At 44.1% G+C, this 19,447-nt stretch overlaps 1 protein-coding gene across 8 annotated transcripts in view; it reads right to left on the reverse strand.

Annotated features, from left to right (window-relative positions):
- Nucleotides 1-4,268: 4,268 nt before the first annotated feature.
- The window catches only part of WNK2 (WNK lysine deficient protein kinase 2), a 116,729-nt gene continuing 101,550 nt past the window's right edge, over nucleotides 4,269-19,447 (reverse strand). For 5 of the 8 annotated variants that reach the window (XM_082767878.1, XM_082767874.1, XM_082767879.1 and 2 more), the window contains one exon: nucleotides 10,714-12,868. In XM_082767878.1, the coding sequence (XP_082624004.1) occupies nucleotides 12,518-12,868 (351 nt within the window). In that variant the 3' untranslated portion in view covers nucleotides 10,714-12,517. Of the gene's footprint in view, nucleotides 4,923-10,713; nucleotides 12,869-19,447 lie in introns of those variants that run through there. The other 3 variants (XM_082767880.1, XM_082767877.1, XM_082767876.1) reach the window with 2 other exon arrangements.

Below are 19,447 nucleotides of genomic sequence, written 5' to 3' on the forward strand. Positions count from 1 at the left end.
TGGGGAGGGGCTGCAGCAGTGCCAGGGTCGCATTGGGCTGCCCGGGGCACTGGCCCCACGTAGTGCCCACAGGCAGAGACAGCTGGTCTGGATCCTCGCGTGAGCCTGGGAACACAGCCTCTATGTGCTCCTTAGTGCAGAATATGCTGGGTGCTACGGGCACTTCTGAGTCAGGAGAAACTGCAGCCCTGCGGTGTTACAGAGCAACAGGTATCGGACCCAGCGTTGTTGGGTCTTTGGAACATTTTAGGCAAGCAGGGGAGTTTCTCCTGTGTTTTTGTGTCCTTCTTTCACCTTTCTTGTGCTTGCAAGCACAGCCAAGGAAGGATCATTACCCCTGGGCTGCTGCTAATTGAACTGGAGATGGGACAGCCGCTAATAGCCACAACTCAAATGAAAGAGCATTCAGCTTGATTTTTCAGCAACTGTGTTTTCCATTGAGAAGCCATCCAGGCAGGTAATCTCTGAACAATTTTACTTGCCTCATTTTATAATAATTGGTGCTAGAAAACAGTGAAGAATAATGGCAGGAAAAATCATGAATAAAACCCCTGCGTGCTTAGCTCTACCGGACACATGTCCCTTTACTTCTCGTCACTGGTAAGCAGTGACATTTCTCCTTCCACACTGCTAATCGCCATCTTCCTTTCATGCCATCCCTCAGCAATCAACACTCACCAGAAGATATCCGGAAACACATCCCTGGATTCTCAGTGCAAGAGCAAGCACAACAGAGGCGGCGACTGACCTCACACCAGCACGAGCAGAAGGGCCGAAACCATGCTGCTGGTGGCGTGGACAGGGCAGCAGAAGGGTGGCTTCTTCCCAGCTGCTGCCACCTTCTCCCTCCCCGCTCCCCCCAGCATTGCCAGACAGCGCCGGCCAGGTACCCGAAAATGAAGGTTTGTTCTGCCACCAATAGGCAGGCACAGCAACACCGAGGTTTCTGGACTGGTGTTTATGCTTCTTTAAACCAATGCAAACTTCAGCTTAAAAAGGACAACGCAGCCAGTTTAAAATGAAAAATAACCCCTCCAAATGTCAAGCTGAAGGGCTGCAAGTCCCCCGTCCTCAAAAGCGCTCCTCATGTCAGCTGCTGTCAGGAGCTGACTGGAGCAGTCAACAGCCTGGCAGTCCGAACTCTCCTATGCAATTAGCAAATATTTGAGAATTATTCTGCTATGTTTGACATTTTAAACTGACTCCCAATTTCTATAGCTATGCTAACAGCCCCTGGATTCCTCGTTAAACATCTAACAGTTTCAAATATCGCCGTATGCCCCCAGCATCAAATCAGCATCTCACCAAATTTATTCCTCCCTTTTTTTCCAGAAATTTTTCTGCTCCAAGCACTGAAGCACCAAGAAAGTAAGGAAAGGAAATAAAATATTTACACGTGTTCTTGAATCTGACAGAAACTGTATCAATCCAGAGGGGATTTGAAAAAGAAGTTTTCAACAGATTTTCCCTAAATCAGAAGCTATTATTTTACTGCTTCAGAAGCCCCTGTTGCAGGAAGCTAAGCAGCACTTTTAACATTTGCAATTGTTTCCTTCTATTACCACAAAGATCTATCCTTTTTGGGAAGCCTCGGTTCCAACCCCACAGCTGGGCTGTTTGGGTTTGGGACCATCGTTTGATCCCACCTAAGCACCCACCAACACTTGCTGCATGGACACGGAAGCTGCTGCAGCCCTGCTGCCTGCTCGCACACTCACAAAGGCCTTGCTGATGGACCCTACTGAAAGCCCGAGCAGCTGATGCCTCCAGCCATTCCTCCAGGAGGATTACACGCTGATTAACCTCACAGAAAACCTCAAAGCCAAGGCCTGATACTGAGGACATCCCCAGGGATTGTCTGAGAAGATAAAGATGCCCATACCAATAACCCAGGAAATCTTCACTGCAAATTATCCCAAGACTTTAACTGTTTTATGAGCAGGTCTTCTAAATGACTCAGAGGAGTTCATCTACAATTTAGCTAACAACAAGTTTTTTTCTGAAGTTTTGTATGCATCTAAACTCATAGCTACACTGTCAATAGATAGATTGCAAAAAAAAATGCTTATTTTTTTCTTAAAACAGTTGTTTTATGTTGAAAGGAATTCCAGAATACCTGGCAAACACCGAGGAGCCCCACTCTCCTGGGCACGGCTATGCCTAGAGCAGATGAACTGGGTTGATTTCGTTGCACTCAGCTCCCATGTGGAAAGATTTATTTATTTATTTAGGTGGCATTTTTCTAGCTTGGGCCGGAGCGAGCCGCAGTGACTCACAGGGAGCACGGAAGAATATTTCCCAGGGATCGGCCCCGGGCAGGGGCTCACTGGCACGTGGGATGCCGGTGGAGCGCCCTGGGGCTCCCTCCCACACAAGGTGCCAGGAGCCCCACAGAGGGCAAGCTCCACAGTAAGGCTTCAGACCAGAGACATCACCACTGCCTTGGAATATTCACGGGGGCAATGAATTCAGGGAGCTGCTGCAGGTGCTGCCTCTCTGTGTGTGGGTACAGGACACAGCCTCCCTGTCTCAGCACCAGAGTATCGAAATCAACGTTCGTGTCAAAAAAAGGATGCCAAAAACACCTCATTCCCAATGGCCCCTCCTCGGGCACACTGAAGCAAGGACCAGAGCTAAGGGGCCCAGAACAGACTTGGGTCCCTACTAGCTCACGGCTGGAGGCAGCAGGCACTGAGATGCACCCGAGCAGTGTTTCCCCTGCAGAGTCCTCCTCATCAGCACGCAGGGAGCTGCGTGAGCACCCCTAGCACTCCTCAGGGCTTGTACTACAAACTGCAGTGCCAGCCTTCAGTACGTGGGCTACAGACAAAAACCGAGCAGCCTTTTGCTGAAGAGATTAACTGAAGGTAGGTGGACTTGGCAGAGATGGGGGAAACAAACATCCAGGGTTTGCTGAAGTTTTCACTCCTCAGTGTTAACCCTGATGCTAATCCCTATACTTAATCTGAATATTCACAGATGATTTTTAAATACTTATCTGGAGATGGAGGCTTTTTGGCTTCCTGAAGTCATAGCTGAGGCCATGTAGGAGCCCAAGGCGTTGCAGGAGCAACAAGGGTCGGGCACCAGAAAGCCTCTGGCAGAGCCCTGGAAGGCAACCAGCATCCCAGGAGGTACCGCAGGGCACTGCCCTGCAGAAAGGAGCCTTTCAGGGAACAAAAACTCCAGGTGATGGCAGAGCATGTTCCTGCCATGATCGCTGCCACAGGGACTCGTCCCAGGGCAGCACGTCAGGGACGTGACACTGCTGCCCCCACGCAGAGTGTGCTCAGCATGCTTGTGGCAGCCCAGGGAGGATGGCAGAGACCAAAGCAGCAGACGGAGGGTGCAGTGCTCAGTGGGACCCCACAGCTCCCCCCGCTCGCAAGAGGAACCAGTCCGCTCCCTCCTGCCAGCAGGAAAGCCAGAGGCAAGCAACATTTCAGCAACAGCCCTCACCACTTGTCCAGCTCCTGCTGTCACGCAGGAGATTATTTCCATTTCCTTAGATGTGGGTAGAACAGGAGGCAACACAGAAACACAAACATCTATTTTGGCCCTGAGGCTTCAGCTCTGAATTTACGAGGTGTTTTAATGGTTTCTTGCTTCAGGGCTCTCGAGCTTGAGGTGCCAGCAATAGACCTAAATCCACCCGTGTTCTCAGCTGAGCTCAGGAGCAGGGGAAGCTAGCAGGTCAGAGCTGAGGTGGTAAGGAAATAGTGAACAGCAGCATCAAAATAAGATTTATTATTTAGAACTCAGTGTTGGAAGAGACAGACATGGCAGATAACAACGAAACAAAATGCCAGGCTCCAGCTATGAGAAGGGATGATACGGAAAGGCTTGTGGGCAACTAGAAATTCTTATTTCTGTGGTACCAAAAACTGAGCTAACAGAACATCGCAGTCTGACACTGCCTAAGGGGGGAGCCACCGAAGTTTTTGGGTGTTCAGCAGCAGGTTGGAAGAGTTTGGGGCCAAAACATAACAGCAAAAGCAGCACTCTCTCCTGCTCCTCAGGAACAGAGCTAAAAGCCACCTTTCTAAAGAAAAAACAGTTGAGTAGTCTTTTATAATAAATGATTACTCATGAGATTATTGCTACAAACAGGTCTGTACACCACCTCAGCCCAGGAGACAGGTGAAGCCTATCATCAGCAAATCAAGAAAAAGAAATCTCCCACCACATAATTTTAGCTTGTTAAAGGCACTTTAAAATCTTTTAAAAATTGCTCCAATTACTGACTTGTCTGCAGAAGGATTTTAGGCTTACATTTAAAATTAGAAGCGACTTGAGAACTGTATTCAACTCTGGCAAGAAACTGTGGCTGGTCTAGAAGAAAAAGAAAGGTGGGGGGAGAAAGGAAGTGACAGTACAAAGTTACTCTCCAGTGAAGTCTCTAGGTTTCTTTACTTGATTTAACCAGATTTAAAATAGAGCATTCTCTTTACAGAAGAACAGCTCTGACTGTGAGAAATTCACTTGGACTTGGAATTTATCTTCTTTTAACTACAACCTGAATACATGTGCCTAGCTTATTTTTCGAAAATGACTTAAAATACAATTAACTGAGTAAAACAAAAAGTATTGGAAAGAATGCCTCCTCCTCCCTCTTCTCCAGAAGCTGCTCACAGGAACCTGGCTTACAACAGAAGGGAACAATTTGGAACAAAATCCTTTTCCCCCAAAATAATTTTCCTTTATTTTTGCATAACATTTTTGTATTTCCAACTATAAATAAAAAATGATTAGAAAGAAGTTACAAAATTGGTAGAATGGACCAGAACGGCACAGAATTTCTCACACACGACAAATCATTTCCCATCTTCCTCTTCCTCCTCCTTAGCTGCAGCGGGACCTGGCGCTTGGCACCGTAGCTGCGGGGGCCACGTGTCAGTCACTGGCGGTCGCATTTTCAGAATCTAAAAAACAAAACGGCCACGTGAGATCACAGACCGCAGCGTGCCAAAGGCACTTCCATGACAGCCACTTCAGGCAACACATGAGAACAGGACCCAAAGGTCCTCACACTGAGAACACGGCAGCACAAACGCTCCTAAAGCACCTCACCGAGTTCTTCAGAGTGAGGTCCCCACTCAGACACGAGAGGCCACGCTGATGCCCAGGGCCCACAGCAGAAGAACCAGAAGGAAGCACAATGAGCACAAGGCTGAAGCAGCAGCAGCCGCCCCGGGAGCCGTTGCATGCCCCACGCTCGGTGGCACGCACCCCACCAGTGCACACCTGCTGCGCTGGGGACGTGTGCTGATGTCCTGCACTCCATGTCATGGCAACGTGCATGCTGGTTGTGGGATCTGCAGGCATGTATGCTTTGTATATGGCATACAGCTTACTAGATTATTCCAGAAAAGACACGGTGAGTCTTTCAGGGCAGAAGGGAATGCAAGATGCATCAGGGAGAAGCACATTATGCAAACAGACTTTGGCCTAGCTCCTAGGAGGGGGAGGGGGGAGGTGGAGGGGTCTTGTTTAAGGCTTTGCTATCATTAAATTCAGTCCCAGTTTTCTCCCTCCCATCTTTCTTGCTCTGCCTGTTCAGAGGAAGAATTGCTTTTAAAGGAAGTAAAATTATGTCTTGGTCATCATTCTTCCACAAGGTTCTGCTCAACAGCAGTTCTGCAAATCCACCTGAAGGCACCACTGTTCTCAACAGCTGCCCACTATTAATAACCAGTCCTGGCACAGAAGTACATCAAGAAAAATGAAGTAAGATAAAATTAATGATCTCCAGGTAACAGGGAAAATCCTTAAGACTGCAATGGAACTTACTCCAGCCTACACAGCAGGTCAGCCATAAAGCCAAAACCAGCACGAGCTCTCCGGGTGCCTGGCTCTTGTTAGAAACCCTCACGTATACTTAGCCCACATCCCCAGGGACAACATCTCCAATTCTAATACTGAAGGCAGCCCGAACTTTTGACCAAAACTTGAAAGAGCAACATCAACAGCACTGAAGAGATCAGTGAATTTAGCTATACTAAATATTCTGTGCTGAGGAGAACCACAGAAAAATATGTGCCTTGCATCTTGTAGCTGCTGACTGGAGAAGGAAATGAGCACTAAGAAATATGTTAGGTATAGTTTTTTCTAATCTAATAAACAAAATCTGAATGCTGAAGAAGTTTCTACATTAGTTACAAAGTAACTGAAAGCAAACAAACAACAACACACAAGTAAATACTCTTTTGGGTTATTTTATGCCAATAAATAACATCCACTTGAGGACAGGGAGCCAGTTATTTCTTTTTAAATTCCCTAAGTTTTTAGGAGATGTCAGAGCTCCTGGATATCTCTGGAAAACCTCAGTAGACTCCAGACCCCCCAGCACAGCAGCTCAGGGGTCTCTGGCCACATCCATCACGTATCCCATAGCTCTGAGAGTGCAGCGGTGCCATGGGCGCACTCAGTGGGGCAGGCTGGGCCGGAGGCTTGGAGGAGCCTTAACAAGGAAAGGCAGAGTCTGGGGATCTGCTCCTTTCCAAGGGAAAAGAAAATAACAGGCAACTACAACAACATGCTAAATATATGCTGCAAATACATCCAGTGGCACCACATCAAAAGAAATTAATGTGAGTTTCCCTTCCTCAGACTTCAAAAAACCACGAGTTTGTCACAAGAATTCCAATGTTACAACAGATCCTTAATCAGACTAGGTCGTCTTCTATGCATAGCTTCTCCACACTTATCAAGGAAAATCTAAAGTTTAATGAGGCTGTGCATCTAAGAGTGAAGGCTTGAATTATGCAGCCTCTAGACTTCTCCTGGGGAAGTTATTTCAAGTGAGAAGTTTTATAGTCAAATATAGATCCAAGTACATACAGCAGCAGTCTTGATATTACACCGCAAGTATCACATGGGAGGAAAAAAAAGCAGAAAGGACCACATAATTCACAAAAGTTACTGCCTACTGCTATGAGCCTGACTTCTAGATGAATCAGTTACAAGTAATCTATTTACTGACACAGCCAACGTCAGCACCATGGTACATCCAAATCCCTCTGAGCAACAAATTCTTTCATAATGCAGAATTTGTAACCTGACAGCTCCTAAAATCCATTTCATTATGTTGCACTTCTGCAGCTTATCTGCATTAATAAAAGAACAAACACAGCCAGGGCTTGAACACCCCCTTCCTGCTGCATCCACAGGGACAGCTCCGCAGAGACTGTCGTGAAAACGCAAGTACTGCTCCAGTCAAAAACCGCTGGCACGCATAAGTCACAGCACAACTCACCTCTGCTTGATGGTTAGTTTCAGCAATATAGACTGGAAAATAATTGTATTTACCAGGTTCACTTGGGAGAAACAACATGAGGATCAGCACAACAGTCAGCCTGCACGAATGCTCAGCTGAAGCTCAGCTCAGATCTGCACTGGCATAAGCACAAGCCAACCAGAGCCCAACACCACAAAAAAAAACAAAAACACAACCAACCAACCAACCAACCAAACGAAAAGAAAAAATCTCATGCTGAAGGATTCAATAAATAATAAATAACCATCACAAGAAATTTCATGTGATCATGTTTTTGCTGTTTTATAAATTCAATTAGCAAGATAGTCATCCACAGAATCCCTTAGGTTGGAAAAGACTGCCAAGATCATCAAGTCCAGTTATTAACCTAGCACTGCCAGTTTTACTACTAAACTACATCCCTGAGCACCACATCTACACATCTTTTGAATACGCCAGGGATGGTGACTCAACCACTTCCCCGGGCAGCCTGTTCCGATGCCTCACAACTCTTTCAGTGAAGACATTTTTCCTGATATCCAGCCTAAACCTCCCCTATTTGCCTGTGGACTCTGCAGAGATTTTGCCCCTGTTCAGCAAACACATCGCTCTCCAGCACAGCCATCCTTTTCCCCAAACATCACCAGAAATCTGGGACTGGGAAGGACAGATGAGAAACCAGGAGAATGCGAGAAACCTCACTAAGGTATTAAGCACAGTCCCGAACTACTGCATTTGTAACTTCTGACCCCAAGCCAACACTTTCAAAAACGTTATGGAAACTCAGCTGGGGAGCCCTCAGCAGCAAACCAGAAAACTAGGCAGTTTTTTGTCATAGTAGCTAACTTCTGAGATACCCATCTTGCTCAAAAAGACTTGAAATCTTTGCTTATTTTGAGGCAGGAGGATGAAAGCCATGCAATGAGGTCAAGTAATTTCAGAATGGAGACTTCCGATTAAAACTCTCCAAAGCTGACTCCAAAGAACGTAGAAGGGCAGATGTTTTTCCCCACTTGAAAAATGCCTGTAAAAAACTTGTGCTAATTGAACAGTACTGACACAAACATGCTGAACGCTAAGCCTATGAGGCTTGCTTAGAAAAATTCTGAAAGTTCTCTGAATTGATAATATCGGGGCCACAAAAATGCTTTAATGGAAAAAGCAACTATTGAAAAAGTCAAGTTAAACTCTGACTTAAAGGTATTAAGTCAGAGTAATAATCATAATATATGATTTCCTTCCACAAATATCAAATGGCAAAGCCTCCAATTTGATTAAGAAGTTCATCTCCAGAAATATTGGCATCTAACATTAGGCACCTATTCCTGAATACAAGTCTCTCCACAAGAGCACACAGACTGCTACACTTGGCTAGCTGACTGGCCGTTCAAATCATCATCTTGTCTTTGATAACAGTCCATGTCAAATATCTCAGAAAAAAAACTGAAAGCTACATCAGACAGTGATGAAAGAGGAAGAAAGAAGCACTTTGCAGATAGATGTCAAGTAATAGCTAAATACATGTAATATTTACTCTTAAAGCTGTAGAATGAAGACCAGAGTTTACACATGGGAAAAAAAAAAAAAAAAACAAAAAAAAAAAACCTAGTTTTTGCATCATTCCTTTGAACAGATGCAGTGCCAGGGGGGCTGAACTAGGACCTGTGGCAGAAGAGCCCTGAAGCATGTAGGTTCCCCCTGCCTGCTCCCAGCCCAGGGATGCTGTGGAAAAACAGGATGCGAGTCCGCAGCCAGATACTCCATCACAATGCACGACAACTGAAAAGCCTAATTAAGGGCATATGGGCAAACTTAATTTGGCATCTCCTAACTACTGGGTGCGTGACTTGGCAGCTTGAAGTACTCCTTCAGTATTTTGTGCCCCCCTCCAGCACTGCAGCACTGACCCCTCGGGTGCCTCCTGCTGCAGGTCGGAGCTGAGTGGAAGTTAAGGTCTCGGCCCAAGTTGTCTCAGTCTGGCACAACAAGCAGGCTGCTGATGGCGGGCTCACGTGCTGCGGTGTGCCAGGCAGCCCTGCTGCCCAAGGAAGTACCCATACCTGCAGTACCTACACCCTTTCCTTTCCAAAAACTTCACGCAAAACACATGCATGTAGCTAAAAATAAAGTACTCGCTCACTGGTCCTATTTAAGTGGACTGTATTTAAGTGGACTTCCTCTAAATAGTTTTTTAAGAAACAAAAGCTGTTTCTTAAAGCATGAGGAAGACATCCAATGACAAACAGCAGTTTGAGGCAAGTTCCGCCCCCCCACTTTTCAAGGATGCAGGCAAAGTGCTATGGCCAGCACCTTTGCTCACATTTTACTCGAGAAGTTGTCCCCATTTGCTTAATTGCCACTGAGGGTCAAAGCGCCCTTCAGCATGATCAAGGATAATGCAATGTAACTGGAACTTAATGGTTGGAAGAACCGAAGCCAAGATGGCTATCAGAAAATTAAAATCACAAATACTGAAATGAAAGCATCAACCTCTGGTCCCAACACTAGCAAGAGATGCCCTAGTTAAGAATGCAGAGACTAAAAGTTTGAAAGCTTCGTTTTAGAAGAGCAAACCAACATGTCTGTCTCCAAATCAGAACCGGCACCGGGAGGCCCTGCTTGCTCACATAGGCCGCACACCGCATCACCGGCTCTGCACAGGTGCTCGGCGCATGCAACGCAGCCGTCTGCCTGGGAGAGGAGAGGGGAGAAGAGGAGAAGGTAGGGGAGGGATGCTCCTAGTGAACTGCAGTGCAGGCCTGGCGCTTGGAAACGTGCGCAGCACGCACAGCAAAGCCGTGTGGGTTGGATGCGCAGGAACACAGAAGCAGAAGTACCAAACCCCTGCCTGCACATCCCTTCCTAATTTCTGCTGCAGCCCACACCAACAACAGTGACTGCCAGGAGCATGCATGTGGCAGACTTGTAGCAGGGCCAAGTTTCGTATCTGCCCTCTCTCACTTTTAAATTATGCCAAGATCAAGTTAACGAGGCTTCCCTAGTACTTTTCAGTGTAGGATGTACCCAGTCCAAACACCTCATTCACCACCTACCAAGCTCTAGCATCCTCATTTGTACTGTCTGAAGATACCAGCAGCTTAAAATAGCCCATTTACTGTTCTGGTCTGGCCTGCTCTGCAGCAGCAGAACATCAGAAATACTGCAGCAGCAGGGAGGTCTCAAGCAACACAGCCTGCAAGGCAGCACTACGCCACTTCTGGTGCACACTTTCATGTCTACAGCTGCAGGAGGTGGGACATGGCAGCTCTGGACACAGGCTGAGGAACAGCGAAGGCATCGCATCTGCTCCTTACGCACAGGACAAAGGATAGAAGTCTGGAAAACAAATGCAGAATTACCCGGAAGAGCTGAGAATTAACACGCTTCTACGCTTCAGAAAAACACTGGGGTTTTCACACAGTTTTCAAGCACAAAATGTTTATTTTTCTTCTTTTTAATCTATACAATTTCTTGGGGCTTTTAGTGCCACTGACTTTGTCAGTATACAAGGGGTGGACTATACAACAGGCAATAGCGACATAAACTGTAAGATTCAGTGCAAGCTGAAGGAAAACTGGTGTGAGAACATATTTTCCATGTTTGCTCATGAAGCATACAGACATGAATCTAAAAAACCCAAACAAATTAAAAGATACATGTTACAGAGAACAGAAATCTCTTACTACAGTAAGTATTTTGCCCAGGCAGAAGACTCTGCATAATTGTCTATAAAATTCAATTCTAACTGAATTGATGGAATAATATATTCAAAGGGTACAAACAAAATAATTTAGACAGATATAATGCTCAAAGTACAATAGAACTATACAATTCACAGCTTGGCAGCACAAGACATCTCTGCCCGTCAGCAGACAGTATAGAATGTCATTGCAGTAGAGATACAGAGCAACGCGCCTCCAAATTTGACTGCATGTTTCTTTACCTGTGCCTGTAATGATGGCCCTTAGTGCTTTCTGTTAAAATGAAACTTACCATTAGCAAATCAGTTTTTGTGGTTATCTTGTGCCTTTAGACTGAGAGGTGCAGATGTAGGCTCTATGCACAGTAAAATGGGCAAAAAGCAACTTGCAAACAGGAGAGAGGTGTCCATGCCACCTACAGTGCAAACTTAATTAAAATTAAAAAAAAAATTCAAACAAAAGTTGGTGAGACTCCAAAACTGAAGCATTCATTGGTCATATATGAAAAAAGAAAAATAATAGCTTCACATTTTTATTCCACTTCAATGTGAACACGGTTAGCACTTCAATGACAAACCCCCATTCTTAGCCTTGGCTGCTGAACTGAAGGCAGAGTGCACGCAGGTGCTGTACTTACACGGCTCTTACAGGGACCTGGGGACGTGCTCCTGTGATTGAGGTTTCAGTTAGAATTTTCACTTAGGAAACATGCATGGCTTTGTAATTTAACTAAATTATAGAAGCCCAGCAAGGGAAAGAAAACATAGTCCGATTCGGTGCTGATCTGGAAGAAAACAGTATTTGCCTGCCTGTAATGAAGTAAATTGCTGTCTACAGCAACTTCACCAGAGACTGTGTAAGGGAATGAATTGCACTGCCCGAAGGAAGCTATTACCTGTTCTTATATACAACTGACTGGGATCATCCTGTAAATGCTCCTACTTTAAAATGTGCATTTCACTACTCGTCGTACAAACACAAATTTCGATCAGTATCTCAAACAAATCTCACCTCACGATTTTTTTTGAAAGCCTCAGTAATGAAAATTCAACCCATGAATTAAAAGTGAAGCATTTACAGCAGAATGAAACTGATGAAGAACTTCAACTGTAAACCTTCAATATCATTGCAAACAAAAAGAACTTTAACTCACAAGCAAATTGTAAATAAAATACACCTTTCAAATATTTGTATATCTCTTTCCAGCTGGAACTGAAAAGCTTATATTCAAGGCACTGTACTCCTGCAGGGTTAGTACAATTTGCTAGTCATCAATTCAAGTACATCAACTTTAAGGATTGCAAGTGTAAAACATCTGAACACAACATAATAAAGTGTCTTTAGCAATGAAATATATGCAAATATTGCCATAACAACAACCGATCTTTTGTGAAAACCCTTCACAGTGATTGCTTGATGCGGTGTATGGCTGTGTATGCTAGCAGGCCTGGCCTGGGGCCAGCGGCAGACCCACACCTCTTCCAACACGTATGGCAGCTACAGATCAAACACTCCACGTTACAACGTCGAAATCGTCTTTACCTATCGACAGGCAACAGAGCTATGTCGTTCTCATGTGCGGGCCTGGCGGGTCGGCCGCAGGCTGCTGCAGTGGCACGGGGTACATCTGCAAGCAAGTTTTGCCGAGAGCCGAGAAGCGAGCAAGGCTCTGCCCTCCTACCAGCCCCGGCCGCGCCGCTGCCCCCGACCACTGCACTCCGTAAAGCGGCGTAGGGAACACTCCTCCGTATTGACAAAGAGGCATCACATAGGGCGTTACTGGGCCAGAAAGGGTAGTACCTGGCATAGGCACTGGCAGGGATGGTGAAACTCCGGGAGTTAGTGCAGCTGACATGGGGCAAGACACTGGAACAATGCACCTTTTCCCCAATCCTGTTCTTACTGAATTAACCTACAAAAAGAAAAATAAAAAAGCATGGCTATTAAGCTTCTATTTTCCTAACTGCAGGACGCAGCGCTGTCATGCATGGGGAGGACGGCTCGTTTCTGGCCTGCCAGCAGCAGCAAGTAGCTCCCACGCCTGTGCTGCTCCCTGCAGCAGCATGATCCAGCCCCGGCCTGAGGGGCCTCTTGCTGTCCGCACACATTGGTGGTGGTTATTTTTTACTTTTGTTTATCGAAAATTAACAGCAAAGGTTGATATAGGGAGGAGGGGAAGGGTGTACTATTGAAGGAGCCAGGAGATATCACTGAACAAGTGAGAATGTAATGCCACAAAACCCATGAACCCATGAACCTGTGAACTACAATCCATAGTAGCCCCATTATCCCTCGTTACTACTGGATATCATGCACAGAAGTAAATGAAGTAGCCAAATGCACAATATTAAACCAAATTTCATACGGAACTTCTTATATCCCTTCCCAACGCAAGTTTTCAAAAAATCCAGCAAGTATTTCTGTAGAAAGGTATTTGTGCGCGCTGAACTAAGGGGGGCAGGAATGGAAAGAGATTTTCCATGGAGGTTAAATATCCATGCAATATCCAGCGCTGGTGGTGGTTGCGGTCAGGTCAGGTAAATGAGCAAGGACCCAGCACGAACTGATCATGCCCCAGGGGCTGCTGGACTCAGTCCCACTATTTTGCTAAGATTCTACTAGCATTCACTTCAAATATTCTGCTTTTGCATGCTAGGCTCAAGGAAAGAGATTTCCTCCTAAACATGGGGATGGCAGAGCTTCCCGAATTATATGCTTTGTAATGCACAATGCCACAGAAACAATAATTATACAAAATGCTGTCCAGTCTCTCTCTGGATGGGATTTACAATGTTTCCTCACATTTTAAATTCCACATAATTTACAACTCCCTGCCATAGTTCCCACCAAGCCAGTACCTATTCATGACATAAACAATACTCTTTCCATTTGGGAGTATCCCATTAATACCAAAATATTTCACGTTAAACTAATAAAATTGGCATGACGGTTAAATTTCAGAAGAGACATGAATATATGTGTAAGACTGTGTGGAATGCTTACTCTAAGTTTCTGATTCTAGTCTCATCTCAATTAAAAATCAAAATGGCAACGATACTCTGATTTACTGATATGGGGAATAAACTTGTGATCTAGAGCAAATTTTAGAAAAACACAAAAAATCCAATATCCTTCATTGCTTCACTGTCTCCAGTTCTATCTGAAATTTGAATCTGATGGTGAGCAAACTAAGAGAAAATGCTACTTTGGTATAATGAATGTTAAATCACTAATGTATAAAAATCCACCAAAACCAACAGCAGGATCCAAAGAACAATAAACAGAGGAACTAGGTACATATACATTTATAAGATGTGATGACATCTTTAAGCTATTATTATAACCATGTTTTAACATCCTCAAAGTGATGGCTTCCACCAAACTAGACAGCTTTGAGTGGTTCACAAAGGATGGCTGTAAAGGTACCTAACCAAAATACGCAATTTCTTATAGAACCCATAGATTTATAAAATAGCACTGAAAATGTAAGGTGGCATTTTAAATCCTTTACAGGACATTTTAGGTCCTGCTTAAATATTATAACCGGGAAAAGCTTTTTCTCAGATCTTTTCAAATGCTGAGAAATCTACTGCTACCCAATTCTTTATCCTTTCTTTCTCAGCTACATTCCTCAGTGAAGCAGTAGCTATATTTAAGACTATGTGCAGCCACGAATGAAGTGTCATCACGCTGCAAACCCAAACATTACGCATACACATTAAAATCTGTTCGTGTCGTGACAAATGCATATTCACCATTTAAGGTTGCTTCCTCTACCTTCGTGTGCTTTAGACAAGCAAATCACACCGTGAGAGGCAACACGACACGTAGCTCCTGCGTTTTCCCCTGTGCAGAAGCCCCTTGGTCAAAACCATTTTTAAACCATGATCTTTGGACCATCTGTAATGAATCAGTACTGATGGAGGCTGAAACAAGCCTTCCTCCAGCATGCCAATACTGACTGGAACATCAAGATCAGCACGCATTGGTATGGTCCTCAACACAGACAAGGAGCTATGTCCCCTAGCCTTAGGAAAGCCATGGAGACTGCAGTCACCTTGCTGACAAAATTCAAAGCTCCCCACTTCCTTGGGTGTCCTCTCCTGGTAGCTATCATCCTGTCATTTTGCAAGATTGCTCAAGTGCAAGTTCTGGTATAAGCAGCTGATTCCAAAATGTGCATCAGTTACTATGCACTACAACACACTACGTCCTAGTGACAACAAGGCCTCAGCTTCCACAGCATCTTCTGGGCTTTGGTGCTCTCCCTGCAGCTTGAGGCTGGGTGCAAATCAGTTACTTCACACTGAAGCTATCTTGGGAATTGAAAGCAAGAGGTACAATATCAGAATCCTGCACCAGTTCAAGCAGCCCATGTTTAGAGGTCACTGAAAACAGATTGTTCTAACAATAGCCTGCACTCATGCTTTTTTTTTTTTTTTTTTTTAATCCTAATTTTCCTGCAGCAAGGTGAAGTAAAAGGGATGTTTTTCCTTTCTAATTCAACTTTAGATGATGAAACACTAACAATACAGAATGAGATTATAGGATTTAGCTAACTATGGATGGCATTACTTCATTTGTAATATTACAATATTAATTTACTTCTGTTCGTTCTGCTGCCTGTCTAGAGCTTTGTAAAATCAGCTGACCTCGCCATAAGCAGGCTGAAGTGACAGACTGTCTCAAACTTGATGGATTTGCACAAGTAGTGCAAAATTTACACCAGTCATCACCACATAAAGTAAGTATGTCTGCTAGTGACATTTAATAGGGATTTAAAATTTATTATTTTTTTTTGGAAGGGAGAAGGGGTTGATATCCTAAAACGTATTCTATGTTGAACAGGAAGGGAGGTTTTGTTCTCTCTCTTTCCTTCTGCATCTGAATTAGCCCTTGCTACAGAAGCAATATACTTAATGAACATACATCACCACACAAAGAGCACTTAACCACTTCACTATCTAAGGGGAAAGCCTTGAAAGGGGACCCACACAGACACAGGCACCTAGGACTGCATCTCTGCCCACTGCCTTCCACCTGCTCGCTCGCTGTCCTCCTGCATCAAACCCTGCCCCAAGGGCTCACACACATCCCTGCCAGCTACAAACACCTTCCTGCTCCTGCTCCCCAGATGTCTGCTTCTTACTGCCAGTCTTCACTTTGCTGCCATTTACTCCTGGTCCCCAAACCATACATGTTCATTAAGAGAATAAGAATAATATACGCATGAACAAGAAACGCATATACACATACAGAAGGAACATATGTGACAACGAAACACACCCCAACTGGACAAAAGCTATAGTAGTACAGAAAAAATATCTGTTCTTTGGACTCATTGTTTCAATTATCTGCCTTGTCATCATGTGTCACCAAGCTCTAAAATTCCCCTTTAGCAATATTCATAGCTACAGTATTGGGAATGTATATAGCTAATAGCTACATATTACTTATAAACTTTATAAATATCTGTTTTTGTTAGAACAGAAGAATCCGGCTAATTCTGCTGTGAAACCATAACTATCGCAACCCATTCTGAAAAAGAAGGATTTAAATATTTTTTGTTTCAGCTGCATTTTGATGGCTATGTATTAGCATTACTGTTGTACTTCTGCACAGCCCAACTACCACTGAAATGAAACCGATAAACAGAACAGTTTAGTGCTGGCTGCCAGCACGAGCAGGGCAAGGATGCTAATACTTGTTTATCACCTTTTCCAGTTTACTGAAAACCCAAAGTTATGAGGTGTTACTAAAGATTTGTGTTTGTATCCTTCCAGGCTCCTGGAAAGCTATTCTGACATTCAGAGCGAGAAAGCAGCTCTGAACAGCTTCAAGCACAGATTCATCATGTTTTTATTATTCTTTCAATCCAATGGACATGGAGGACACAGTAAAAGGTGTTAATAGTCCTTCTGCTCTGTTTTCACATCTGTAGCTATCTCCAGAGCACCTGCTTCCCGGGCAGCCAGCTCATTAAAACCAAGATGTACTAAATGCAAACAGATGTGCAGCTATTACTGACAGTGCCTAAACCAGAGCACACGTCACCGACTGACACAGACCCACATGCTTCACAGAAACAGCCGCGTTATGGACTCAGAGCACATTTACAGCTTTTTTTTTTTTTTTTTTTGTAATAGGTTTTTCCTTAAAACCCATGTAGCCATGTCACAGTATGAGGGAAGAAAACATTTTTGCTACACCTTTTACTCCCAGGCATCCTCAGATAATACCTTTAAGCACACAATATCCAGTACTCTTTTCATGCAAAGCAGCTCACGTTCCTAGATGACGGTAACCACAATTACCAGGAAGAAAGGATTATTTCATCATGCCTTTGACATGGATGAGCATGCGAGAAATAGCTATTTTCAGGCAGTTTGACTTTAATTTTTATTAGTATCTCCTACTACCTTTCAAATTACTGAAAATGAGAATCCATTCATGTTTCCATGCTCACATAAAACCTCTGAAGAAGAACATCTCAGTGCTCTTGTAACATAATTGGAAGCCTGAAGGTTCCCCCACAAGCTTCTAGTATGTATCAAGATTTGCAGCCAAACTGACAGGCAATTTTTTTGCTGACAGAATTGTCACTTCCACAGAAATAAAGCAGAATTTCAAGTCTTCCCTTGCATCTCAATTATTTTATTGCTTTCTATACTCTGACAACAAAGAGGAAGAAAATAAAACCACTAACTCTTGAGGCAGCTTATTAAACACTCCATTAATTTCTCTTCTGAGCCAATTTCCACCTTAAAAAGTATCCTTAGTTAAAAAAAAAAAAAAAAAAAAAAAGGATACCAATAACAGATAGTATTCACACAGCAATTTGCTGCTGTTCGTTAGAAGCATCTTCCGGGAAGGGAGGAGGAGAGAGAGAAGGACAAACACAAGAACCAGAACACCTCAGGAAAGTTGTGATGAGTATGATATCAGGAAAGCTACTTCTCTGTTTCCACAGAGAAAAACCTGAAAACAGCCAAACTGCCTTATGTACTGATAGCAGTGGTTGGACAGCAGGAGAAAAACAACCAACCAATGTACCCCTACAGATGTTTTGTTGCAATTTTACTTTGGCCTAGAGCTTGGGAAAACTAACACAGAAGAAAGGGGCCATCTGGTCTGATGCCTTCTTGGTCATACTTTGTACAACACCAGTCCCAAACCTGCACCCATCAGCTACATGGAGGAGCTCTGCATGGTGCTCAGTCCAGGGTCTTTCCTTAGAGCCAACAGAGCACTATGGGATAATTCACATTGCTTCAACTCCTGTTTAAAAGCTCTTCAAGCTTTGACATCTTTCTTTCCAATAAACTCCAGAGGATATTTCAAAACAAAGGCATGAACACTACCTCCTGACCCTCATTGCCAAGTGTCACACTGGACCAGCATTAGCTTCTCCCACAACAAAATACCCAGTTTGAAGGTAGGAGGCAACCTGCTCTCCTACTTTCCTGCTGCTTTGTTCAAATGTTTAGCCATTGGTACTGCCAAAAAAAAAAAAAAAAAAAAAAAAGCTAAGTAACACCGCATTTCCAATTTATCTAGCCTTCATTTCCAACATAAAGTTTTTGTTTGTTTGTTTTTGTTTTTTCTAACTTTCTCTGGTGGGCTGGAAATCTGTTTAGTGCTCCTAAATTCTTTTATTGCAAAGGTATTCTTGTATTTAACCAAAAGGAAAACAAAAAGATGGTGTTAACAGATGGACTGAAGAAGAACAGCCTGAGCTTTATACTCTCCCTATTAGGAAGCTATTTTTTCCTTCCTTTATGTGATTTCCTGAGTTCTTTTTGCCTAATACCTTTTTAAAATATGGACTCAGCAATGATTTAGTGCAAGTATATATCTCCCCATATAACTAATTACTGCAGCAACTGGCATTTTTGGGTCACTTGTCTGACTGTCCAGGCTAAGTGTCCTTTCTCACAGTTTCCCCCCTGCTCTTTGGGCTATTCTCAACACCGTGAAGCATTCTCCTGCCTTCACCTCAAATCTCCTGTAGGGTGAATTTGAAGAGGCACAAACAGCAGAATGATGCTCAGCTTCCAGAACAGCCCTTGTACTGTCCTGAAGTCTTTTAAATCACATCCATGGCCCTGTTTTCTGCTTTGTCCTCCCTGAGAGGGAGGATGGATGCAGCACAGTGGCAGCTCCTGCTCCCTGCACAGGACGGTGCAATTCAGAGGGGCTCGTCTGTATTGGAAGGTCTGAAACCATCTGTGGCACACTCTGCCATCCTCACGGCCAAAACACCCCGGCAATAACCTTAAGCACACTAGGCAGATTTGCTATCTACCTCTTCCGCAGCTCCACTCCCCTACGAGGCCTTGATGCATAAAATAACCCAGGGCAAGCTGGTGCAGAGCTTCTAGTCTGCCTGAAAGCTTTCCAAGCAGCAAGTGGCAACGTGAACTGAAGAGCAGGGAACCCCAACCTTTCTAAGTTCTTTGTAAACAGTCTGAGTTACTTCAGCCTTGTTCAT

Source organism: Aythya marila (genome assembly GCF_965140915.1).
Source record: "Aythya marila genome assembly, chromosome: 10".
In the NCBI taxonomy this organism is placed as follows: domain Eukaryota; kingdom Metazoa; phylum Chordata; class Aves; order Anseriformes; family Anatidae; genus Aythya; species Aythya marila.